The 25,152-nt window shown below is 62.6% G+C and overlaps 3 protein-coding genes across 4 annotated transcripts in view; 1 reads left to right on the top strand and 2 right to left on the bottom strand.

The window, feature by feature from the left end:
* Positions 1–6,754: 6,754 nt before the first annotated feature.
* Positions 6,755–11,654, bottom strand: FXYD7 (FXYD domain containing ion transport regulator 7). Its single transcript, XM_074930378.1, has 6 exons — positions 11,570–11,654; positions 9,129–9,161; positions 7,826–7,900; positions 7,269–7,302; positions 6,951–6,985; positions 6,755–6,833 (listed from the first exon to the last, which is right to left on the bottom strand). Exons 1-6 carry the CDS (start codon positions 11,598–11,600, stop codon positions 6,814–6,816), a joined length of 228 nt encoding a protein of 75 aa, XP_074786479.1. The 5' UTR covers positions 11,601–11,654; the 3' UTR covers positions 6,755–6,813.
* Positions 11,655–15,968: 4,314 nt separating this feature from the next.
* The window catches only part of FXYD1 (FXYD domain containing ion transport regulator 1), a 10,281-nt gene continuing 1,097 nt past the window's right edge, over positions 15,969–25,152 (bottom strand). The window contains exons 2-8 of one of the 2 annotated variants that reach the window (XM_074930366.1): positions 22,166–22,245; positions 22,050–22,082; positions 19,912–19,986; positions 17,869–17,905; positions 16,503–16,551; positions 16,324–16,354; positions 15,969–16,129 (exon numbers count right to left, since the gene is read on the bottom strand). In XM_074930366.1, coding sequence (XP_074786467.1) covers positions 16,337–16,354; positions 16,503–16,551; positions 17,869–17,905; positions 19,912–19,986; positions 22,050–22,082; positions 22,166–22,181 — 228 coding nt within the window. In that variant the 5' untranslated portion in view covers positions 22,182–22,245 and the 3' untranslated portion in view covers positions 15,969–16,129; positions 16,324–16,336. The remainder of the gene's footprint in view (positions 16,130–16,323; positions 16,355–16,502; positions 16,552–17,868; positions 17,906–19,911; positions 19,987–22,049; positions 22,083–22,165; positions 22,246–25,152) is intronic. The other variant, XM_074930365.1, reaches the window with a different exon arrangement.
* LGI4 (leucine rich repeat LGI family member 4) overlaps positions 24,142–25,152 on the top strand; it is a 22,074-nt gene continuing 21,063 nt past the window's right edge. The window contains exon 1 of the mRNA XM_074930324.1: positions 24,142–24,151. Coding sequence (XP_074786425.1) covers positions 24,142–24,151 — 10 coding nt within the window. The remainder of the gene's footprint in view (positions 24,152–25,152) is intronic.

Here is a 25,152-nt window from a genome sequence, read left to right as displayed (position 1 = left end):
CATACGGATTCCTTATATGGGAAGTGGGCGGGGCCTGGATGCCCGCGGCCCATATATGGGAAAATAGGGCGGGGCCTGGACCCCTTGAGTCCTTATATGGGGGGAGGGGGTAGGATCTGGATATCTGGGACCTTATATGGGGAAAGGGGGCGTGGCCTGGGCACCTGGATCCCTTATATGGGAAGGGGCGGGGTCAGTACTTCTGGGGGCTTTATATGGGATAAGGGGGCGTGGCCTGGGCATGTAGATCCCTTATATGGGAGGGAGGGCGGAGACAGGAGCCCCGGATCCCTTCTATCAGGGGAGTGGGTGGGGCCTTGATGTCCGGAGCCCTTATATGGGAAAAGGGGCGGGGCCTGGGAGCAGAGCTCCTGACCTGGGCGGAGGAAGCGTGTCTGTGGGGGCGTGTCCCCGCTAAGCCCCGCCCCTCTCCCTCCCCCAGCCCGTGGTGATCTACCAGACGGCTCTGCCCGGCGCAGGGGCGGGGCTTGGCGTGGCCACGCCCCCTGACCCCACCCCTCAATAAAAGGGCCACGCCCCCTCCTCCCTCTCAACCTCCGCTGCCTTTAAGCCACGCCCAGCGCCGCCCCCTTGACCAATCAGCGCCCTCCACCCCCCCCCCCAACACACCCCCCCCCGGCCAATCAGGACTCAGCACTGACACCATCCGCCCCTCCCCCCCCGTGACGTCACAGCCACGCGGGGGGGCGGGGCCGTTTAATGACAGAAGGGGCGGAGCCTGGGAAGGGTGGGGCGGGGCTTCCTCTGGCCACGCCTCTTCCGGGTGGGCGGGGCCTGAGCCTCAGATCTGGGCGATGTCGTAGGCACTGGGGGGGGGGTGGGGGTAGAAAAAGTCACGTGGGGGTCACGTGAGGTCACGCGGGGTCACGTGAGGTCACGCGGGGTCACGCGGGGGTCACGTGGGGGGTCCAAATTTGGGGGGGGGGGCCACAGCTCTACGAGGGAGGTGGAGGTAGAAATTGGGGGCGTGGCTTCGAGTGGGCGTGGCCTATGGGGTGGGGGCGCCACGGGGAGTGGCTTAATGGGGTGTGGCCTGAGGGGCGGGGCTTAAAATGGGGGTGGGCGATGTGGGGGGGTGTGGGACTCAATTGGGGGGGGGGGGTGTGGGGTGGGGTTTCCCTTTAAGGGCGTCCCCAAGATGGCCGCGGGAGGTGGGCGTGTCCCCACAGGAGGGCGTGGCCGCAGGGAAGGGGCGTGGCTTGTCCCCGAAGGGGGCGGGGCCTCACTTCTTCCTCTTCCGGCTCCGGCATCGCGGGAACTTCCCGAATTTGCCACCTGGGGGGGGAGGGGTCGGGGGGGGGGGGAGGGGAGAAAATGTCAGGGGTGGGGGAGGGGCGCCCCCGATGCCCTTTTTTGGGGGTCCCCGGGGGTGGGGGGCGGGGCCGGGGGCGGGGCGAGCACTCACAGGCGATGACGCCGATGCCGGTGACGAAGAGGGCGGCGGCCACCCCCAACCCCCAACGGCGCAGGGAGGGGTAGTCTGGGAGGGGGGAGGGGCCAGAGAGGGGGCGTGGTCACAAGGGGGAGGAGCCGGAGGGGGCGTGGTCAGAAGGGGAGGAGGAGAAAGGGGCGTGGTCAAAGGGGGAGGGGCTGTGGTTGTAAGCCGGGGCCGGGTGGGGAAGGGTAAAGGGATTGGAGGGGGTGTGGCTTGAGGGGGCGTGGCCTGAGAGGGTGTGTCCTGATGGGGCGTGGCCGAAGGGGGTGGGGTTATTGGGAAGGGTGGGGGTGGGCGGGGCTTGGGGTGGGGAAGGGGGAGGATGGGCTTGGAAAATGGGAAGGGCTTGTGGAAGGGGCGGGGCTTAACGGGGCTTGGGGTGGGTGGAGCTTGGGGAGGGGCGGGGCTTAGGAAGGGGCGGGGCTTGCCAGGGGGCGGAGCTGGAGGATGGGCGAAGCTTAGGGAGGGAGGGGGGCTTGGGGTGGGCGGAGCTTCGGGACAGGCGGGGATTGGGAAGGGGCGGGGCTTAGGGAGGGGGGGCTTTGGGCGGAGCTTAGGAAGGGGCGGGGCTTAGGGGGTGGAGCTTAGGGAGAGGTGGCGCTTGGGGCGGAGCTTAGGGAGAGGCGGGCCTTAGGGAGGGGCGGTGTTTGGGGCGGAGCTTGGGGAGGGGCAGGGCTTGGGGCGGAGCTGAATGAGCGGCAGCGCTGGGGGCGGGGTTTAAGAAGGGGCGGAGCTGGGGGCGGAGCTTGGTGGGCGGAGCTTCAGGCGGGGGCGGGGCTGGAGGACTGACCGTAGTAGAACTCGTCCTGCAGTTTCCCATCAACCCCTGCGGGGGGGGGGGGGGGGGGGGGGGCGGGGTTACCCACCATGGCCTGGGGGCGGGGTTCTAACAGGCCCCGCCCCCCAATGTCCGGGGGGGTTGGGTGTCACTCACCGGGGGGGGGCGGGGCCGTCCCGCCCCTCGGGGGGTCAGGGGGGTCACGGCGGGGGGGGGTCACCGGTACCCCTGGGGGGAGACACAGCTCCCAGTATGGACCAGTACGGACCAGTAGGGACCAGTACACACCGGTGCTCCCAGTACAGCCCCGTTCACCCCCTACAGACCAGTGCTCCCAGTACAGACCAGTGCTCCCAGTACAGACCAGTTCAGCCCCTACAGACCAGTGCTCCCAGTGCAGACCAGTGTTCCCAGTGCAGACCAGTACAGCCCAGTTCAGCCTCTACAGACCAGTGTTCCCAGTACAGACCAGTTCAGCCCCTACAGACCAGTGCTCCCAGTACAGATCAGTGTTCCCAGTTCAGCCCCGTTCACCCCCTACAGACCAGTGCTCCCAGTACAGACCAGTGTTCCCAGTACAGACCAGTTCACCCCCTACAGACCAGTGCTCCCAGTACAGATCAGTGTTCCCAGTTCAGCCCCGTTCACCCCCTACAGACCAGTGCTCCCAGTACAGACCAGTGCTCCCAGTACAGACCAGTTCACCCCCTACAGACCAGTGCTCCCAGTACAGACCAGTGCTCCCAGTACAGACCAGTTCAGCCCCTACAGACCAGTGTTCCCAGTACAGCCCAGTGTTCCCAGTTCACCCCCTACAGACCAGTGCTCCCAGTACAGACCAGTGTTCCCAGTTTAGCCCAGTTCACCCCCTACTGACCAGTGCTCCCAGTACAGACCAGTGCTCCCAGTACAGACCAGTTCAGCCCCTACAGACCAGTGCTCCCAGTACAGACCAGTGCTCCCAGTACAGACCAGTTCAGCCCCTACAGACCAGTGCTCCCAGTGCAGACCAGTGTTCCCAGTGCAGACCAGTACAGCCCAGTTCAGCCTCTACAGACCAGTGTTCCCAGTACAGACCAGTTCAGCCCCTACAGACCAGTGCTCCCAGTACAGATCAGTGTTCCCAGTTCAGCCCCGTTCACCCCCTACAGACCAGTGCTCCCAGTACAGACCAGTGCTCCCAGTACAGACCAGTTCAGCCCCTACAGACCAGTGTTCCCAGTACAGCCCAGTTTAGCCCAGTTCACCCCCTACTGACCAGTGCTCCCAGTACAGACCAGTGCTCCCAGTACAGACCAGTTCAGCCCCTACAGACCAGTGTTCCCAGTTCACCCCCTACTGACCAGTGCTCCCCCTACAGACCAGTGTTCCCAGTACAGACCAGTGCTCCCAGTACAGACCAGTTTACCCCCTACAGACCAGTGCTCCCAGTACAGACCAGTGCTCCCAGTACAGACCAGTTCAGCCCCTACAGACCAGTGTTCCCAGTTCACCCCCTACAGACCAGTGCTCCCAGTACAGACCAGTGTTCCCAGTACAGACCAGTTCACCCAGTACAGACCAGTGCTCCCAGTACCACCCAGTTCAGCCCCTACAGACCAGTGCTCCCAGTACAGACCAGTGTTCCCAGTTCAGCCCAGTTCACCCCCTACAGACCAGTGCTCCCCCTACAGACCAGTGCTCCCAGTACAGACCAGTGCTCCCAGTACAGACCAGTTTACCCCCTACAGACCAGTGCTCCCAGTACAGACCAGTGCTCCCAGTACAGACCAGTTCACCCCCTACAGACCAGTGCTCCCAGTACAGACCAGTGCTCCCAGTACAGACCAGTTCACCCCCTACAGACCAGTGCTCCCAGTACAGACCAGTTCAGCCCCTACAGCCCAGTGTTCCCAGTACAGCCCAGTGTTCCCAGTTCACCCCCTACAGACCAGTGCTCCCAGTACAGACCAGTTCAGCCCCTACAGACCAGTGCTCCCAGTACAGACCAGTGCTCCCAGTACAGACCAGTTCACCCCCTACAGACCAGTGCTCCCCCTACAGACCAGTTCAGCCCCTACAGACCAGTGCTCCCAGTTCAGACCAGCACATCCCGGCCCTCCCAGTCCAAACCAGTCCAAACCAGTCCGGCCCTCACCTGCGCTGGTGCCGTCCGTTGGTGTCAGCGGGGACGGGGATGGGCTGGGGCCTGCCGGGGGGGGGGGGGGGGGACACACCCCGATATTTTGGGGCACCCAGGGGTGCGGGGGGGGCACCCAAATATTGGGGGGGGGCACCCAGGGGTCCGGGGGGGGCACCCAGGAGTTTTGGGGGGACCCAGAGATCGGGGGGGGGGTCACAGAGGGATTTGGGGGGCACCCAGGGGTCTGGGGGGGACCCAGGAATTTTGGGGGGGGGGGCACTCAGGGGTATTGGGGGGGGGCACAGGGGTCTGGGGGGGGGGGCACCCCGGGATTTGGGGGTCCGGGGGGGGGCACCCAGATGTTTGGGGGGACCCAGGAGTGCGGGGGGGGCACCCAGAGGTTTGGGGGGGACGGGGGATCGAAATGTCCAGGGGGGGGTCCCAGAAATGCGGGGGGGGCACCCAAAGGTCCGGGGGGGGTGCGGGGGTAGAGGGGGGGCACCCCATTTTTTTTTTTTGGGGGGGGGGGACACACATACGCACCCCAAGTGCTGCGGGGGGGCCGGGGGGGGGCGGTGGCTGCCGCGGGGGGCGTCCGGCAGGTCAAGGTCAGGAGGCAGAGGGGCAGCAGCAGCTGGGGGGGGGGGGGGTGTAAAGGCCTCTGGGGGGGGCCCCCCCCCCAAAAAAAAAAAATTTTGGGGTGTCTATAGGGGAGAGGGGGGGGGGACACACTCACCCTCATGGCGGCGCGGAGCGAAAGGGCGGGGGGGGGGGCGGAAAAACTGGGCCAAAAAGTCCAAAATAAAAGTAAAAAAAATAAAAAAAAACGGACCCAGCGGCTCCGCCCCCCCCCAGGAAATCCTGAGGCGGCCGCGCCCAGTAACGGACTGGGCTCCGGACTGGTCCCAGTAACACCCCCGGCCCCGCCCAGTAACGGACTGGGCTCCGGACTGGTCCCAGTAACACCCCCGGCCCCGCCCAGTAACGGACTGGGCTCCGGACTGGTCCCAGTAACACCCCCGGCCCCGCCCAGTAACGGACTGGGCTCCGGACTGGTCCCAGTAACACCCCCGGCCCCGCCCAGTAACGGACTGGGCTCCGGACCGGTCCCAGTAACACCCCCGGCCCCGCCCAGTAACGGACTGGGCTCCGGACCGGTCCCAGTAACACCCCCGGCCCCGCCCAGTAACGGACTGGGCTCCGGACCGGTCCCAGTAACACCCCCGGCCCCGCCCAGTAACGGACTGGGCTCCGGACCGGTCCCAGTAACACCCCCGGCCCCGCCCAGTAACGGACTGGGCTCCGGACCGGTCCCAGTAACACCCCCGGCCCCGCCCAGTAACGGACTGGGCTCCGGACCGGTCCCAGTAACACCCCCGGCCCCGCCCAGTAACGGACTGGGCTCCGGACTGGTCCCAGTAACACCCCCGGCCCCGCCCAGTAACGGACTGGGCTCCGGACTGGTCCCAGTAACACCGCCCCCCCCCATCCCAGTCCCCCCATTCCCAACCCAAACTGGTCCCAGTACCCCCCCCCTCATCCCAGTACCCCCATTCCCTCCCCAAACTGGTCCCAGTACCCCCCCCTCATCCCAGTCCCCCCATTCCCAACCCAAACTGGTCCCAGTAACCCCCCCCCTCATCCCAGTCCCCCCATTCCCAACCCAAACTGGTCCCAGTACCCCCCCCCTCATCCCAGTACCCCCATTCCCAACCCAAACTGGTCCCAGTACCCCCCCCCTCATCCCAGTCCCCCCATTCCCAACCCAAACTGGTCCCAGTACCCCCCCCCCTCATCCCAGTCCCCCCATTCCCTCCCCAAACTGGTCCCAGTACCCCTCCCCCTCATCCCAGTCCCCCCATTCCCAACCCAAACTGGTCCCAGTACCCCCCCCCTCATCCCAGTCCCCCCATTCCCTCCCCAAACTGGTCCCAGTACCCCCCCCCTCATCCCAGTCCCCCCATTCCCAACCCAAACTGGTCCCAGTACCCCCCCCCCCTCATCCCAGTCCCCCCATTCCCTCCCCAAACTGGTCCCAGTACCCCCCCCCTCATCCCAGTCCCCCATTCCCTCCCCAAACTGGTCCCAGTACCCCCCCCTCATCCCAGTCCCCCCATTCCCAACCCAAACTGGTCCCAGTACCCCCCCATACTGGTCCCCCAGCTCCGTTACGAAACGTCTCTTTTATTTCCGGGGGGGGCCCGAGTGTCCCCGCCCCCCCCGGCACCGTGGCCCCGCCCCATTCCAGGCTCCTCCCACTCAGGCCCCCCCTTTATTTTTTTTTTTTTTTGGGGGGGGCCCCCCCAATTATCAGGGTCCCTTTAATTAATTTTTTTGGGGGGGGGTCCCTTGGCTCTTTGGGGTGCCCCCCCCTTTTTTTTTTTTTTTTTTTTTTTTAGGGGGGGGCTGCATGCACCGGGGGGGGTTGTGGGCGTGGCTTCCATCAACGGGGCGGGGCTACGCCGTGGCCGCGGGTGCTGTTGGGAACAAATAATATTAATTGGGGGGGGGGGGGAATGTCTGCGCACCCCCCCCCCCGAAAAAAAATTATGGGGGGGGCGCCCCCCCCTAAAAAAAAAAAAAAAAAAACTTACTGGGGGTCTTGGGCGGCTGCCGGGGGTCGGGGGGGCTGCAAAAAAAATGGGGGGGTCAGGGGGGCCCCCCCCAAAAAAAAAATTTGCTGGGGGGGGGCTTGAAGGGTGGGGGGGGGCCCCAATATTTTTTTTTTTTTGGGGGGGGCAATATGGGGGAGATTTGTGCCCCCCCCCCCCCAAGATGAGGGGACCCCCAGGGAGGGGGGGGGCAATTTTTTTTTTTTTTTTTGGGGGGGGGTCCCCATGAGTGGGGGTGCATTTATTTTTTTATTTTGGGGGTGTCCCCCCCCCCCTCCCCCGGTTTTGGGGGGGTCTCACCTGGGCTCCGCTTTTTTGCACTTGAACTTCTTACCTGGGGGGGGAGGGGGGGCAGAAAATAAGATGGTGGGGGGGGGAACCCAAAATCCGGGGGGGTCCCCCCAATTTGGGGAGGGGGGATACACACACACACACACGCAGAGGGGGGATTTTGGGGTGAAAAAGGGGGGATTTCGGGGTGCGGGGGGGTATTTTGGGGTGCGGGGGGTATTTCGGGGTTCGGGGGGGTATTTCGGGGTGCAAAGGCGGATTTCGGGGTTCGGGGGGGTATTCGGGGTGCGGGGGGGTATTTCGGGGTGCGGGGGGTATTTCGGGGTGCAAAGGCGGATTTCGGGGTTCGGGGGGGTATTTCGGGGTGCGGGGGGTATTTCGGGGTGCAGGGGCGGATTTCGGGGTTCAGGGGTTATTTCGGGGTGCGGGGGGGTATTTCGGGGTTCAGGGGTATTTCGGGGTGCAGGGGCGGATTTCGGGGTTCGGGGGCGGATTTCGGGGTGCAGGGGGGTATTTCGGGGTGCAGGGGCGGATTTCGGGGTTCGGGGGGGTTCGGGGGGACTCACTGAGGGCGACGAGGACCCCGAGGACGAACATGCCGATGGCCAGCACCAGCCCCACCAGCCGCAGCGTCTCGTAATCTGGGGGACGGGGACCCCCAAAATGACCCCCCCGCACCCCAAAATCCCCCTAGGGACCCCCAAATCCCCCCTGAACCCCAAAATGTCCCCCCCCGCACCCCAAAACCCTCCTGCACCCCAAAACACCCCCAAATCCCCCCCGCACCCCAAAATCCCCCTCGGGACCCCCAAATCCCCCCCTGAACCCCAAAATTTCCCCCCCGCACCCCAAAACACCCCCAAATCCTCCCCCGCACCCCAAAAACCCCCTCGGGACCCCAAATCCCCCCTCAACCCCCCCCGTACCCCAAAACCCCCCCAAACCCTTAACTCCCCCCCCCGAACCCCCAAATCCCCCCCCCCGCGCCCCAAAAACCCCCTCGGGACCCCCAAATCCCCCCTGAACCCCAAAATGACCCCCCCGCACCCAAATGTCCCCCAGGAACCCCCAAAACACCCCCTGGACCCCCAAATCCTCCCCCGCACCCCAAACTCCCCCCCGAACCCGCAAATCCCCCCCCCGAACCCCCAAAAATGTCTCCCCGCACCCCCAACCCCCCCCGTACCCCAAAACCTTCCCCGCACCCCCAAAATGTCCCCCCCCGCACCCCAAAACCCTCACTGTACCCCAAACACCCCCAATCCTCCCCGCACCCCAAAAACCCCCTCGGGACCCCAAATCCCCCCTGAACCCCAAAATGTCCCCCCCCCGTACCCCAAATCCCCCCTGAACCCCAAAATGTCCCCCCCCGCACCCCAAAACACCCCCAAATCCTCCCCGCACCCCAAAAACCCCCTCGGGACGCCCAAATCCCCCTGAACCCCAAAATGTCCCCCCGCACCCCAAAACCCTCACTGTACCCCAAAACACCCCCAAATCCCCCCCCCCCGCACCCCAAAATCCCCCTCGGGACCCCAAATCCCCCCTGAACCCCAAAATGTCCCCCCCGCACCCCAAAACCTCACTGTACCCCAAAACACACCCAAATCCCCCCCCGCACCCCAAAATCCCCCTCGGAAACCCCCAAATCCCCCCTGAACCCCAAAATTTCCCCCCCGCACCACCCCCAACCCCCCCCCGTACCCCAAAACCTTCCCCGCACCCCAAAATGTCCCCCCCGCACCCCAAAACCTCCCTGCACCCCAAAACACCCCCAAATCCCCCTCCCGCACCCCAAAATCCCCCTCGGAACCCCCAAATCCCCCCCTGAACCCCAAAATTTCCCCCCCGCACCCCAACCCCCCTCACCGTAGCTGAAGGGGTCCTTGGCCCGGGCGGCTTCTGAAAGGGGGGGGGGGGGGGGGGGACACCCCGGTTTCTGGGGGGGTTTTGGGGGGACCCCGGTGTCCCCGGGGTGGGTGGGGGGGTGTGGGGGGGGGTCCCCAATAAAGTGGGGGGGGTTGGGGGGGGATTTGGGGTGTCTGGGTGTGAGTCAGCAGTTCCCTGGGGCCTTGTTCACTCTGGAGTGGAATGATGGTAACGGGAACGGGGAGCCCTGGGGAGCCGCGCGGGGCGGGTGGGGGCGGGTTGTTCACTCTGGAGTGGAATGATGGGACCGAGGGATGGGGGAAGAGGGGTGGGGGGAGCACTGGGGAGCTGCGGAGGGGAAGGGGGGGGGCAGGTTGTTCACTCTGGAGTGGAATGATGGCACTGAGGTGAGGAGAGGGGGGTATCCCACACCACGGGGAAGGGGGAGCGGCGTTGTTCACTCTGGAGTGGAATGATGGGATCAAGGGGGCGGGGGAGAAGCACTGGGGAGCTGCGGGGGGGGGACGGGAGGAGGGCAGGTTGTTCACTCTGGAGTGGAATGATGGCACTCCGAAGTGAGGAGAGGGGGATCTCCCACACCGCAGGGCAAGGGGGGGGGGGTTGTTCACTCTGGAGTGGAACGATGGCAACATGCCGGGATTGTGGTGGGGCGGGGGGGGGGGGAGGAAGTGAGGGGGGGTTGCCATGTTCACTCTGGAGCAGAATGACGGCGCCACACACTGGGGATCTCCCGGGGGATGCGGGGGGGGCGGAGGCGCGCGCGCGCGCGCGCGTGTGTGTGTGTGTGTGTGTGTGTGTGTGTGTTCACTCTGGAGCGGAATGACGGCCGGGCCTCCCCCACCCCCCCCCCCCCCGCCGCAGGTCCCGGCCGCTGACGCGCAGCCGCCTGCTGCAGTGACACGCGCACGCGCTGCCGGGGCACGGCGGGGCCCCCCCGGCACCCAGCACCCGGCACCCAGCACCCCCTGCGCCCATCCTGCACCCCCAGTACCCCCCCAGCACCCCAGTAACCCCCCAGCACCCCCAGCACCCCCCCAGCACCCATCCTGCTCCCCCAGTACCCCCCCAGCACCCCCAGTACCCCCCCAGCACCCCCAGCACCCCCCCAGCAACCCCCCAGCACCCATCCTGCCCCCCCAGTACCCCCCAGCACTCCCAGTAACTCCCCCAGCACCCCCAGGCACCCCCCAGCACCCCCAGTAACCCTCAGCACCCCCCAGCACCCATCCTGCACCCAGCACCCACCTGTATCTTACCCCGGCACCCATCCTGCCCCCCGTCTGCACCATCTGCCCCAGCACCACCTGCCCCCCGCGCCCAGCACCCTGCACCCATCCTGCCCCCCCCGCACCACCTGCACTCAGCACCCTATTGCCCCCCCCAGCATCCACCTGCCCCTCCCAGCATGAACCTGCCCCCCCCAGCACCTATCCCCTGCCCCCCAGCACCTCTTCTGCCCCCCCCAGCACCTCTCCTGACCCCCCAGCACCCACCTGCCCCCCAGCACCCAACCTGCCCCCCCCAGCATCCACCTGCCCCCCCCGCACCCCACCTGCCCCCCAGCACCCCATCCTGCCCCCCCAGCACCTCTCCTGCCCCCCCCATCACCCACCTGCCCCCCAGCACCACCTGCCCCCCAGCACCCCACCTGCCCCCCCAGCATCCACCTGCCCCCCCCCGCACCCCATCCTGCCCCCCCAGCACCTCTTCTGCCCCCCCCAGCATCCACCTGCCCCCCAGCACCCCATTCTGCCCCCCATCACCCATCCTGCCCCCCAGCACCCCACCTGCCCCCCCCAGCATCCACCTGCCCCCCCCGCACCCCATCCTGCCCCCCAGCACCTCTTCTGCCCCCCCATCACCCACCTGCCCCCCCCGTCACCCCATCCTGCCCCCCCCAGCACCTCTCCTGCCCCCACCTGTATCCTTCCCCCATCACTCCCCTGCGCCCCCCCACCCACTCTGCACCACCTGCCCCCCTCGCCCCAGCGCCCCCCCAGCACCCACCTGCCCCCCCCCAGCACCCTCCTGCCCCCCCCCCAGCACCCTCCTGCCCCCCCGCACCCACGGCCGCCGCCCCCCCAGCACCCAACCTGCCCCCCCAGCATCCACCTGCCCCCCCAGCACCCCATCCTGCCCCCCCCCAGCATCCACCTGCCCCCCCCCAGCACCCTCCTGCCCCCCCCCAGCACCCTCCTGCCCCCCCGCACCCACGGCCGGCCCCCCCAGCACCCAACCTGCCCCCCCAGCATCCACCTGCCCCCCCAGCACCCCATCCTGCCCCCCCCCAGCACCCACCTGCCCCCCCAGCACCCCATCCTGCCCCCCCCCAGCACCCTCCTGCCCCCCCCCCAGCACCCACCTGCCCCCCCCCCAGCACCCCTCCTGCCCCCCCGCACCCACGGCCGGCCCCCCCTCACCTCCCAGCGGGGCCTGGGTGGGGGTGGCCATGGCGGGACCGGGCGCGGCGCGGGGCGCTGCGGCAGCGGCGGAAAAAAAATAAAAAAATCGGGGGGGGGGGGAGGGGGGGGGGAGAAAAAAAAAAGGGGGGGGGGCCGGGAGAAGGGGGGGCGTGGCGGAGAGGGCGGAGGGGCGGGGAGAAGGCGCAGAGGCCCCGCCCACTGAACCGGCGCGGGGAGGGGGGGGGACACACACACAGCACAAACCTCGGGGGGGGGGGGGGGGATTCTGCACCCCAAATCCCCCGAAGAATCCACCCCCCCCGCCCCCCGACACCCCCAAAATCCCTCGGCTGCCCCCCCAAAAAAATTGGGATCCGCCCCCCCCCCCCCAAAACCCCCCAGCTCCCCCGACCCCCCAAAAAAGCCAACACCCCCCCAAAAGCCTCCAGGCCCCCCCTTACCCCCCCAGCCCCCCCCAGACACTCTCAACCCCCCAAAATCAATCCAGCCCCCCCAAAATCCCGTCAATGCCCCCCCAATCCACCCGGAACCCCCCAAATCCCCCCAACCCCTCCAAATCCCCCATAATCACCCCAAAACCTCTCCAGACCCCCCCAAATCCTCCAGTCCCCCCCATAATCACCCCCAAATCCCCTCCAGCCCCCCCATCCCCATCCAGACCCCCCAAAACCCCTCCAGCCCCCCCCAAACCCCATCCAGCCCCCCCATAATCACCCCAAAACCCTCCAGCCCCCCCAATCCCCTCCAGACCCCCCCCAACCCCATCAGCCCCCCATAATCACCCCAAAACCCCTCCAGGCCCCCCCAAGCCCCCTAAAGACCCCCCCGAACCCCATCCAGACCCCCCATAATCACCCCAAACCTTTTCAAACCCCCCCAAATCCCCATCCACACCCCCCATAACCCCCCCAACCCCTCCAGACACCCCAAAACCCTCCCAAAATCCCCCATAATCCCCCCCAAACCCCCTCCAGACCCCCCCACCCCATCCAGACCCCCCATAACCACCCCAAACCCCCTCCAGACCCCCCCAAACCCCACCGAGCCACCCCATAATCCCCCCAAAACCCCTCCAGGCCCCCCATAATCCCCCCCAAACCCTCTCAACTCCCCCAGACCCCCATCCAGACCCCCCCATAACCCCCCCAACCCCTCCAGACACCCCATAATCACCCCCAAACCCCCATCCGGACCCCCCAAACCCCCTCCCAGACCCCCCATAACCCCCCCAGACCCCCCCAAAACCTCTTCCCGGATGTAGCGACATTCGGCGTCACAACCCGCCCCCCCCCCCTACGATCCCCCAGGGCGGGGTGGTGGAACACCATGGGGTGGGGGGTGACCATGAGAAGGTCAAGGACCATGAGGTGGTTGACCATGGGGGTGGATGACCACAAGATGGATGCCCAGGACGTGGAGGGTGACCATGAGGTCAAGGACCATGAGGTGGAGGATGACCATGAGGTGGAGGATGTCCATGAGAAGAAGGTCAATGACCATGAGGTGTTGGATGACCATGAGAAGGTCAATGACCATGAGGTGGTTGATGCCCATGAGGTGGAGGATGACCATGAGGTGGAGGACGTCCATGAGAAGAAGGTCAAGGACCATGAGGTGGTTGACCATGGGAGGTGGTTGACCACAAGATGGATGACCAGGACGTGGAAGGTGACCATGAGTCAAGGACCATGAGGTGGAGGATGTCCATGAGAAGAAGGTCAATGACCATGAGGTGTTGGATGACCATGAGAAAGGTCAATGACCATGAGGTGGTTGATGCCCATGAGGTGGAGGATGACCATGAGGTGGAGGATGACCATGAGAAGAAGGTCGATGACCGTGAGGTGGTTGACCATGGAGAGGTGGTTGACCACAAGATGGATGCCCAGGACGTGGAAGGTGACCATGAGGTCAAGGACCATGAGGTGGAGGATGTCCATCAGAAGGTCAATGCCCATGAGGTGGAGGATGACCATGAGGTGGTGGACGTCCATGAGAAGGTCAAGGACCATGAGGTGTTGGATGACCATGAGAAGGTCAATGACCATGAGGTGGTTGATGCCCATGAGGTGGAGGATGACCATGAGGTGGAGGACGTCCATGAGAAGAAGGTCAAGGACCATGAGGTGGTTGACCATGGGGAGGTGGTTGACCACAAGATGGATGCCCAGGACGTGGAAGGTGACCATGAGGTCAAGGACCATGAGGTGGAGGATGTCCATCAGAAGGTCAATGCCCATGAGCTGGAGGATGACCATGAGGTGGTGGACGTCCATGAGAAGGTCAAGGACCATGAGGTGTTGGATGACCATGAGAAGGTCAATGACCATGAGGTGGTTGATGCCCATGAGGTGGAGGATGACCATGAGGTGGAGGACGTCCATGAGAAGAAGGTCAAGGACCATGAGGTGGTTGACCATGGGGGAGGTGGTTGACCACAAGATGGATGACCAGGACGTGGAAGGTGACCATGAGGTCAAGGACCATGAGGTGGAGGATGTCCATGAGAAGAAGGTCAATGACCATGAGGTGTTGGATGACCATGAGAAGGTCAATGACCATGAGGTGGTTGATGCCCATGAGGTGGAGGATGACCATGAGGTGGAGATGACCATGAGAAGAAGGTCGATGACCGTGAGGTGGTTGACCATGGAGAGGTGGTTGACCACAAGATGGATGCCCAGGACGTGGAAGGTGACCATGAGGTCAAGGACCATGAGGTGGAGGATGTCCATCAGAAGGTCAATGCCCATGAGGTGGAGGATGACCATGAGGTGGTGGACGTCCATGAGAAGGTCAAGGACCATGAGGTGTTGGATGACCATGAGAAGGTCAATGACCATGAGGTGGTTGATGCCCATGAGGTGGAGGATGACCATGAGGTGGAGGACGTCCATGAGAAGAAGGTCAAGGACCATGAGGTGGTTGACCATGGGGAGGTGGTTGACCACAAGATGGATGCCCAGGACGTGGAAGGTGACCATGAGGTCAAGGACCATGAGGTGGAGGATGTCCATCAGAAGGTCAATGCCCATGAGCTGGAGGATGACCATGAGGTGGTGGGACGTCCATGAGAAGGTCAAGGACCATGAGGTGTTGGATGACCATGAGAAGGTCAATGACCATGAGGTGGTTGATGCCCATGAGGTGGAGGATGACCATGAGGTGGAGGACGTCCATGAGAAGAAGGTCAAGGACCATGAGGTGGTTGACCATGGTGGGGGGTGGATGACCACAAGATGGATGCCCAGGACGTGGAAGGTGACCATGAGGTCAAGGACCATCATGTGGAAGATGACCATGAGAAGAAGGTCAATGACCATGAGGTGGCTGACCATGGGGGGGTGTGGTTGACCACAAGAATGGATGCCTATGATGTAGAGGATGACCAAGAGGTGGTTGGACATCCATGAGAAGGTCAAGGACCATGAGGTGTTGGATGACCATGAGAAGGTCAATGACCATGAGAAGGTCGATGACCATGAGGTGTTGGGTGACCATGAGGAGGTCAATGACCATGAGGTGTAGAGGATGACCTTGAGGTGTTGGATGGACCATGAGGTGTTGGATGACCATGAGGCGTTGGATGACCATGAGAAGGTCGATGACCATGAGGTGTTGGGTGACCATGAGGTGTTGGATGACCATGAGGCGTTGGATGACCATGAGAAGGTCGATGACCATGAGATGTAGAGGATGACCATGAGGTGTTGGATGACCTTGAGGTGTTGGATGACCATGAGAAGGGCGATGACCATGAGGTGTTGGATGACCATGAGGTGTTGGATGACCATGAGAAGGTCGATGACCATGAGGTGTTGGATGACCATGAGAAGGTCGATGACCATGAGGCGTTGGATGACCATGAGGTGTTGGATGACCATGAGGCGTTGGATGACCATGAGGTGTTGGATGCCCATGAGGTGTTGGATGACCATGAGAAGGTCGATGCCCATGAGATGTAGAGGATGACCATGAGGTGTTGGATGACCTTGAGGTGTTGGATGCCCATGAGAAGGTCAATGACCATGAGGCGGTGGATGACCACGGGGGGGGTGGGTGACCACAAGCCGGACGCCCCTCAGGGGGCGGTGCCCCCCCGAGCCGGCGGATGACCAGGAGAAGGCCCGTGCCCCGAGGCGGACCCGAACCCCAAGATGGTGGACGCCCATCAGCTGCTCCATGCCCCCAAGATGGTGGATGCCCCCAAAATGGCCGCCCAGGCGGTCACCCCGTGACCCCAGATCCCTCTTCCCACCCTTGAACCACCAACCCCCACCCCCACCAACCCCCCCTTGACCCCTGACCCCCACCCCCACCCCCGCCGCCATCTTGGGTGGGTGGAGAACATCCCCCCCCCCCCCCCCAAACACCTCACACACAAACACACCCAAGGGGGGGGGGGGGTGGATTTATTGGGGGGAGGGGCAGAGCTGGGGGGTGTCCATCCGTCTGTCCGTGTCCGAGGGGGGTGGGGGGGGGTGGGGGGTCACCCCCTCACCCCCCCCCCCCTCCCCCCAATATTGGGGGGGGGGAGGGGAGCAGCTTGAGGAGAACCTACAGGAGGAAGATGAAGAAGGGCCGGGAAGGGGGGGGGGGGAAGGTCATGATGGAAAAGGGGGGGACCCTCCCCCACCTGCAGATTTTTAGGGGTCCCTGGGTGCACCCTGAGTGCCCCCTCCCCCCCCAAAAAAAATTTGGGGGACCCGGGTGCCCCCTAATTCTCCCCCCCCCCCCCCCCCCTTACTCACCCCATTTCTCATCTCATCCGGGTGGACAAACCTGCGCAGGGGGGAAAGGGTTAAATGGGGGGGGGGGACAATCACGTGACTGGGGTCACCCCCCACCCCCCAAAAAAAATTGGAGGGGTCTGGGGGGGCACCCACCCCCCCACCCCCCCCCCCAAAAAAAAAAGGGACCCCGGACTCACGGCGGATCGACTGGCGCAGGGCCCCTCGTCCTCGTCGGGTTCCCCCGTCCTGGGGGGGGGGGGCTCCCAGTTAGCTCCCAGTTAGCTCCCAGTTAGCTTCCAGTGACCCCCCGCCCCCCCCCAGTTAACTCCCAGTTACCCCCAGTGACACCAGGGTGCACCCGTTCACCGCCAGTGCCCCTTCCAGTTAACCTAGTGACCCGCAGTTCCTCTCCCAGTTACCCCAGTTCCCCTCCCACTTACCCCACTGCCTCCCATGCCTCTCCCAGTTACCTCCAGTGCCACCCAGTTCCTCTCCCAGTTACCCCAGTGCCCCCTCATTCCCCTCCCAGTTACCCCAGTGCCCCCCAGTTCCTCTCCCAGTTACCCCAGTGCCCCCTCATTCCCCTCCCAGTTACCCCAGTGCCCCCCAGTTCCTCTCCCAGCTACCCCAGTGCCCCCTCATTCCCCTCCCAGTTACCCCAGTGCCCCCCAGTTCCTCTCCCAGCTACCCCAGTGCCCCCTCATTCCCCTCCCAGTTACCCCAGTGCCCCTCAGTTCCTCTCCCAGTTACCCCAGTGCCCCCTCATTCCCCTCCAGTTACCTCCAGCACCTCCCAGTTCCCCTCCCAGTTACCCCAGTGCCCCCCAGTTCCTCTCCCAGTTACCCCAGTGCCCCCTCATTCCCCTCCCAGTTACCCCAGTGCCCCCCAGTTCCTCTCCCAGCTACCCCAGTGCCCCCTCATTCCCCTCCCAGTTACCCCAGTGCCCCTCAGTTCCTCTCCCAGTTACCCCAGTGCCCCTCAGTTTCTCTCCCAGTTACCCCAGTGCCCCCTCATTCCCTCCCAGTTACCTCCAGCACCCCCCAGTTCCCCTCCCAGTTACCCCAGTGCCCCCTCATTCCCCTCCCAGTTACCCCAGTTACCCCGTTGCCCTCCCAGTTCCTCCCCAGTTGCCCCCAACCCCTCTCCCAGTTACCCTCAGTCACCCCAGTATACCCCATTCCCCTCCAGTTCCCCTCCCAGTTACCCCAGTACATCCCAAATCCTCTCTCAGTTACCCCAGTGCCCCCCAATCCCCCTCCCAGTTACCTCCAGTACCCCCCAGTTCCCCTCCCAATTACCCCAGTGCCTCCCTTTCCTCTCCCAGTTACCCCATTGCCTCCCAGTTCCCCTCCCAGTTACCTCCAGTGCCCCCCAGTTTCTCTCCCAGTTACCCCAATCCCTCCCATTCCCCTCCCAGTTACCCCAGTGCCCCCAATCCCCCTCCCAGTCCCCCCAGTGCCTCCCATTCCCCTCCCAATTCACTTCTCTCCCCAGAAACACCCCCCCCAGTGTCTCCCAGTATCCCCAGTTCCTCTCCCAGTATCTCCCAGTGCTCCCAGTTACTTGGGCTGTTGGTCAAACTTGCAGCGGCAGCGACGACCTGGGGGGAGGGAGCGGGGAAATGGGGGGTTGGGGGGGGGCGGGGTGTAGGGGGGGGGTGTTGGGGGGTGTGGGAGGGGGTGTTGGGGTGGGGGGGGGTTTGGGGGGGTGTTGTTGGGGTGTTGGGGGTGTTGGGGGGGTGTTGGGAGTTCTGGGGGGTGTTTGGGGGTGTTGTTGGGGTGTTGGGGTGTTTCGGGGGGGTGTGGGAGGGGGTGTTGGGGTGTTTCGGGGGGGTGTTTGGGGGTTTGGGGGGGTGTTGTTGGGGGTGTTGGGGGTGTTGGGGGGGTGTTGGGAGTTCTGGGGGGTGTTTGGGGGTGTTGTTGGGGTGTTGGGGTGTTTCGGGGGGGTGTGGGAGGGGGTGTTGGGGTGTTTCGGGGGGGTGTTTGGGGGTTTGGGGGGGTGTTGTTGGGGTGTTGGGGGGGTTATGGGGGTGTTGGGGGGGTGTTGGGAGTTCTGGGGGGTGTTTGGGGGTGTTGTTGGGGTGTTGGGGTGTTTCGGGGGGGTGTTTGGGGGTTTGGGGGGGTGTTGTTGGGGTGTTGGGGGGGTTATGGGGGTGTTGGGGGGGTGTTGGGAGTTCTGGGGGGTGTTTGGGGGTGTTGTTGCGGGGTGTTGGGGTGTTTCGGGGGGTGTTGGGGTGTTTGGGGGGGTTTGTTGGGGTGTTGTTGGGGTGTTGGGGTGTTTCGGGGGGTGTTGGGGTGTTTGGGGGGGTTTGTTGGGGTGTTGTTGGGGTGTTGGGGTGATTCGGGGGGGTGTTGGGGGGTGTGGGAGGGGGTGTTGGGGTGTTTCGGGGGGTGTTTGGGGGTTTGGGGGGGTGTTGTTGGGGTGTTGGGGGGGTTATGGGGGTGTTGGGGGGGTGTTGGGAGTTCTGGGGGGTGTTTGGGGGTGTTGTTGGGGGGTGTTGGGGTGTTTCGGGGGGTGTTGGGGTGTTTGGGGGTTTGGGGGGGTGTTGTTGGGGTGTTGGGGGGGTTATGGGGTTGTTGGGGGGTGTGGGAGGGGGTGTTGGGGGGTTTTGGGGTTTGGGGGGGGTTATGGGGGTGTTGGGGGGGTTTGGGAGTTCTGGGGGGTGTGTGGGGGTGTTGTTGGGGGTGTTGGGGTGTTTCAGGGGGTGTTGGGGGGTGTGGGAGGGGGTGTTGGGGGGTGTGGGGGTTTGGGGGGTGTTTGTTGGGGTGTTGGGGGGGTTATGGGGGGGTTGGGGGGGGTTTTGGAGTTCTGGGGGGTGTTTGGGGGTGTTGTTGGGGGGTGTTGGGGTGTTTTGGGGGGGTGTTTTTGGGGGTGCGGGTGTGTGGGGGGTGTTGGGGGTTCTGGGGGGTGTTGGGGTGTGTTGGGGTGTTGGGGGTCCGAGGGGGGATGTTGGGGGGGGTGAGGGGTGTAGAGGGGTGTTGGGGTGTTTTGGGGGGGCGCTGGGGGTGTTGTCGGGGTGTGGTGGGGGTTCTGGGGGGGTTTCGGGGTGTGTGAGGGGTGTTGGGGTGTTTTGGGGGGTATTGGGGGGTGTGGGGGTGTTGGGGGTTCTGGGGGGTGTTTTGGGGGTGTTGGGGTGTTTTGGGGGTGTTGGGGGTGTTGTTGGGGGGTGTGGGGCTGTTGAGGTCTTGGGGGTTCTGAGGGGGGGTGTTGGGGTGTGTGGGGGGTGTTGGGGGTGTTGCTGGGGTGTTGTTGGGATTTGGGGTGTTGTTGGGTGTTGGGGGTGTTGGGCGTTGTTGGGGTGTTGGGGGTGTTGGGGGGTGTTGGGGTGTTGGGTGTTGTTGGGTGTTGGGGGGTTGGGGGGTTGTTGGGTGTTGGGGGTGTTGTTGGGTGTTGTTGGGTGTTGGGTGTTGGGGTTGTTGGGGGGTTGTTGGGGTGTTGGGGGTGTTGGGGGGTTGTTGGGTGTTGGGGGTGTTGGGTGTTGGGTGTTGGGTGTTGGGGTGTTGTTGGGTGTTGTTGGGTGTTGGGTGTTGGGGTTGTTGGGGGGTTGTTGGGGTGTTGGGGGTGTTGGGTGTTGGGTGTTGGGTGTTGGGTGTTGGGGTGACTCACTGAGGATGAGCAGCACCCCCAGCAGGAAGAGCGCCCCCGCGATGATGAGGCCGCCGAGGCGCAGGGACTCGTAGTCTGGGGGGGTGGGGGTGTCACTGTCACCCCCACGGGGACCCCCCGCGGCCACACCCCCACCCCGTGCGTGAGCACACACGTGTGCAACCGCACACGTGTGCACCCGCCCACACGTACAACCACACACGTGTAAAACCACACACGTGTACACCCGCCCACACGTGTAAAACCACACACGTGTACACCCGCCCACACGTACAACCACACACGTGTACAACTACACACGTGTACATCTGCCCACATGTACAACCACACACGTGTACACCCACCCACACATACAACCACACACGTGTACAACTACACACGTGTACATCTGCCCACATGTACAACCACACACGTGTACACCCACCCACACATACAACCACACGTGTACACCCGCCCACACGTACAACCACACACGTGTAAAACCACACACGTGTACACCCGCCCACACGTGTAAAACCACACACGTGTACACCCGCCCACACGTACAACCACACACGTGTACAACTACACACGTGTACATCTGCCCACATGTACAACCACACACGTGTACACCCACCCACACATACAACCACACACGTGTACAACTACACACGTGTACATCTGCCCACATGTACAACCACACACGTGTACACCCACCCACACATACAACCACACGTGTACACCCGCCCACACGTACAACCACACACGTGTAAAACCACACACGTGTACACCCGCCCACACGTGTAAAACCACACACGTGTACACCCGCCCACACGTACAACCACACACGTGTACAACTACACACGTGTACATCTGCCCACATGTACAACCACACACGTGTACACCTGCCCACACATACAACCACACGTGTGTACACCCGCCCACACGTACAACCACACACATGTACACCCGCCCACACATACAACCACACACGTGTACACCCGCCCACACGTACAACCACACACATGTACACCCGCCCACACATACAACCACACACGTGTACAACTACACACGTGTACATCTGCCCACATGTACAACCACACACGTGTAAGACCACACACGTGTACACCCGCCCACACGTACAACCACACACGTGTAAAACCACACACGTGTACACCCGCCCACACGTACAACCACACACGTGTACAACTACACACGTGTACACCTGCCCACATGTACCACACACGTGTACACCCGCCTACACGTACAACCACACATGTGTACAACCACACACACGTACACCCGCCCACACGTACAACCACACACGTGTACACCCGCCCAGACGTGCAACCACACACATGTACAACTACATACATGTATGACCACACACGTACACCCCCCCACATGTACAACCACATGCCTGAACAACTACACACATATGTACACCCACACACGTGTACAACCACACACACGGACAGCCACACGCGTCTACAGCCACACACGCGTACACCCACACACGTGTACAACCACGCACGCGTACACCCGCATGCATGTACAACCCCACACGTATGCGCACCCACACAAGCACAACCGCACACGTGTACAACCAGGTGTGCGTGGGCACCCGCAAGCCGTAAAGCCACACACCTGTACACCTGCACACGTGTACAGCTACACACACGTACAACCACGTGTCCCCCTGCACACACGTACACCGTAACGGGCGTACACGCGCAGGAGTGTACAACCACACGCGTGTACACCCTGACACATGTACACCCGCACACGTGCACCCCCACACATGCGCACACACACGGACACCCACACGCATGTAAGACCACGTACGCGTACAACCACACGTGTACACCCGCACACGTGTACACCCACCCACATGTTGAACCACCCACATGTAAGACCACACGCCTGCGCAACCACACCCGTCCACACGCACTCACGTACAAGCACACACGTGTCCACCTCCACACGCGTACAACCACGCGCGCGTACACCCTGACACATGTACACCCGCACACGTGCACACCCACACGTGCGCACACCCACGTGCAACCACACGCACGTAAGACCACGTACGCGTACAACCACACGTGGCCACCCGCACGCGTGTACACCCACACGCGTGTGCCCCCGCCCCCACTCACCGTAGTGGAACCGGTCTCGCTCCGGCGGGGGCTCTGTGGGGGAGGGGAGGGGGGGATGGGTGAGGACCCACGTGACCGGGGGGGGCCCCCAAACCCCCCCCCCCCCCCCCCCTCACCTGTGCCGGGGGCCATGACGCTGCGCTGGGCCCCGCACACGCACACACGCGCAGACACGCACACGCGTGTGGCCTGGGCCCTGCGGGGGGAGAGAGAGAGAGAGAGAGCACACGCGTGTGAGCGCGTGACGTCACGGGGCTGCAGCACCCCCCCCCGTGGGACGTCACGTGTGCGTGTGCATATGTGTGCGTGTGTGCGCGTGTTTGTGCATGTGTGTGCGCGTGTGCATGAATGTGTGTGTGCATGCGTGTGTGCGTTTGCACGTGCATGTGCGTGTGCACGTGCGGGCGTGGGCGTGTGCGCATGTGTGTGTGCGCATGTGCGTCTGTGTGTGCGTGTGCGTGCGTGTTTGTGTGCATGTGTGTGCATGCGTGTGCGTGTGCATTTGCACGCGTGGGTGTGTGCCCGCGCGTGTTTGTGCGCGTGTGTGTGCGTGTGTGTGCACGCGTGTGCGCGTGTGTGTGCGTGTGCGTGCATGTGTGTGCGTGTGTGTGTGCACATGTGTGCGCACGTGGGTGTGCACGTGTGTGCACGTGTGTGTGCACGTGTGCGTGTGTGTGCGTGTGTGTGCGTGTGTGCACGTGTGTGCGTGTGTGTGCACGTGTGTGCGCACGTGTGTGTGCGTGTGCGTGTGTGTGCACGTGTGTACGCGCGTGTGTGCGCGCGTGTGTGCACGTGTGCGTGTGCGTGTGTGCGCGTGTGCGCACGTGTGTGTGCGTGTGTGTGCACGTGTGTGTGCACGTGTGTGTACGTGTGCATGTGTGTGCGTGTGTGTGCACGTGTGTGCGCACATGTGTGTGCGTGTGCGTGTGTGTGCACGTGTGTGCGCACATGTGTGTGCGTGTGCGTGTGTGTGCACGTGTGTGCGCACGTGGTTGTGCACGTGTGTGCACGTGGGTGTGCACGTGTGCGTGTGTGTGCGCGCGTGTGCGTGCGTGTGCACATGTGTGTGTGTGCGCACGTGTGTGTGCACGTGTGCGTGTGTGTGCGCGTGTGTTTGCGTGTGCGCGCGTGTCAGGCTCCCGCTGGGCCTCGAGGGGTGAAAATGGGGCCGAAACGGGCTGAAACTGGCAAAAATGAGGAAAAGTTGGAAAAAAAATTGGGCCAGAACGGGCAGATTGAGCGATTCGGGGGAAATCTGGGCCAAAGGAGGGAAATGGGTTAAACCGGGGGAAAAGCGGCTGAAAATGGGCAAAAATGGGGAAAACGGGGGGAAAATGGGGGACAGGAAGGGAAATTGGGGCAAAGCAGGCGGAATTGGACAAAATGGGGGGGAAAGTAGGAGAAAGTGTGAGGAAGTTGTTCGAAATCAGGCAAAATTGGGAAAAATCGGGCTAAAATGAGCTAAATTGGGCAAAAGTAAGAAAAATTGGGCTAAATTGGAGAAAAATGGGTAAAAGTCGGGAAAATTGGGCTCAGATGGGCCAAATCAGAGAAAAGTAAGGAAAATTGGGCTAAAACGGGCAAAAATGGACAAAATTGGGGGAAAATTAGGAAAAGGTGTGTGAAAGTTGTACAAAATCAGGCAAAATTGGGGAAAAGTCAGGAAAAAAAGGGCCAAAATGAGCTAAATTGGACAAAAGTAAGAAAAAATGGGCCAAATTGGGTAAAATTCAGGAAAATTGGGCCCAGATGGGCGAAAATGGGCCAAAGTAAGGAAAATTGGGCCAAAAGAGGCAAAATTGGACAAAATTGGGGGAAAAGTAGGAAAATATGTGTGAAAGTTGTACAAAATCAGGCAAAATTGGGGAAAAGTCAGGGAAAAAAGGGCCAAAAGGAGCTAAATTGGGCAAAAGTATGAAAAAACGGGCCAAATTGGGCCAAATTGAATAAAAGTAAGGAAAATTGGGCCAAAATGAGCTAAATTGGGCAAAAGTAAGAAAAAATGGGCCAAAATGAGCTAAATTGGACAAAAGTAAGAAAAAATGGGCCAAATTGGGTAAAATTCAGGCAAATTGGGCCCAGATGGGCGAAAATGGGCCAAAGTAAGGAAAATTGGGCCAAAAGAGGCAAAATTGGACAAAATGGGGGGGGAAGTAGGTGAAAGTGTGAGGAAGTTGTACAAAATCAGGCAAAATTGGGAAAAATCGGGCTAAAATGAGCTAAATTGGGCAAAAGTAAGAAAAATTGGGCTAAATTGGGCCAAATTGGAGAAAAGTAAGGAAAATTGGGCCAAACCAGGCAAAACTGGACAAAATGGGGGGCAAAGTAGGAAAAGGTGTGTGAAAGTTGTACAAAATCAGGCAAAATTGGGAAAAATCGGGTCAAAATAAGCGAATTTGGACAAAAAAGTGAGAGAAATCGGGTCAAAACGGGCGAAAATGGGCAAAAGTCAGGAAAATTGGGTCCGGATGGGCCAAATGGGGTAAAACTGGGTAAAATCCTGCAGAATTGGGCAAAACTGGGGCGGGTTGGGCAAGCCGAGGGCAGCGGCCGTTGCCCTGGAGACGTGACCTTGGCCCCGCCCCCTCTGTTTGCCCAGGGGACTGGGGGGGGGAACTGGGGTTACTGGGGGGTCACTGGGAGCTACTGGTGAGCACTGGGATGTAACTGGGGGGGCACAGGGAGGAACTGGTGGGTTAGTGGTGGCTGGGGGCCACTGCGGGGGGGATACTGGGGCGTGACTGGGAGTTACTGGTGAACATGGGGTGGTACTGGGGAGCCACAGGGAGGAACTGGGAGCTACTGGGAATTACTGGTGGAGTCAGTGGAGGTTGCACGGGGGAGATGGGGTGAATGGGGGGGACACTGGATTTACTGGGGGGGTATGGGGGGGGTCACTGGGAGCTACTGGGAGTTACTGGTGAGTGTTAGGGGTTACTGGGGGGGGTGCAGGGAGGAACTGGGAGCTACTGGTGCCTTACTGGTGGAGCTGCTGGGGGTCACAGGGAGGAACTGGGGTTACTGGGGAGTTACTGGGGTCACTGGGAGCTACTGGGAGTTACCGGTAAGTGCTGGGGGTTACTGGGGCGGTGCAGGGAGGAAC

The sequence above is a fragment of the Athene noctua genome, chromosome 33 (genome assembly GCF_965140245.1).
Source record: "Athene noctua chromosome 33, bAthNoc1.hap1.1, whole genome shotgun sequence".
Classification (NCBI taxonomy): domain Eukaryota; kingdom Metazoa; phylum Chordata; class Aves; order Strigiformes; family Strigidae; genus Athene; species Athene noctua.
This window is presented reverse-complemented; position numbering and strand designations above follow the sequence as displayed.

Bases quoted from the DNA above. Each gene is read 5' to 3' on its own strand.
- FXYD7 (XM_074930378.1), bottom strand. From the start codon at position 11,600: ATGGCCACCCCCACCCAGGCCCCGCTGGGAG. The intron at 9,162-11,569 runs GTGAGGGGGGGC...CCCCCCTTTCAG, and splicing joins CACCCAGGCCCCGCTGGGAG to AAGCCGCCCGGGCCAAGGAC. The intron at 7,901-9,128 runs GTGAGGGGGGTT...CCCGTCCCCCAG, and splicing joins CAAGGACCCCTTCAGCTACG to ATTACGAGACGCTGCGGCTG.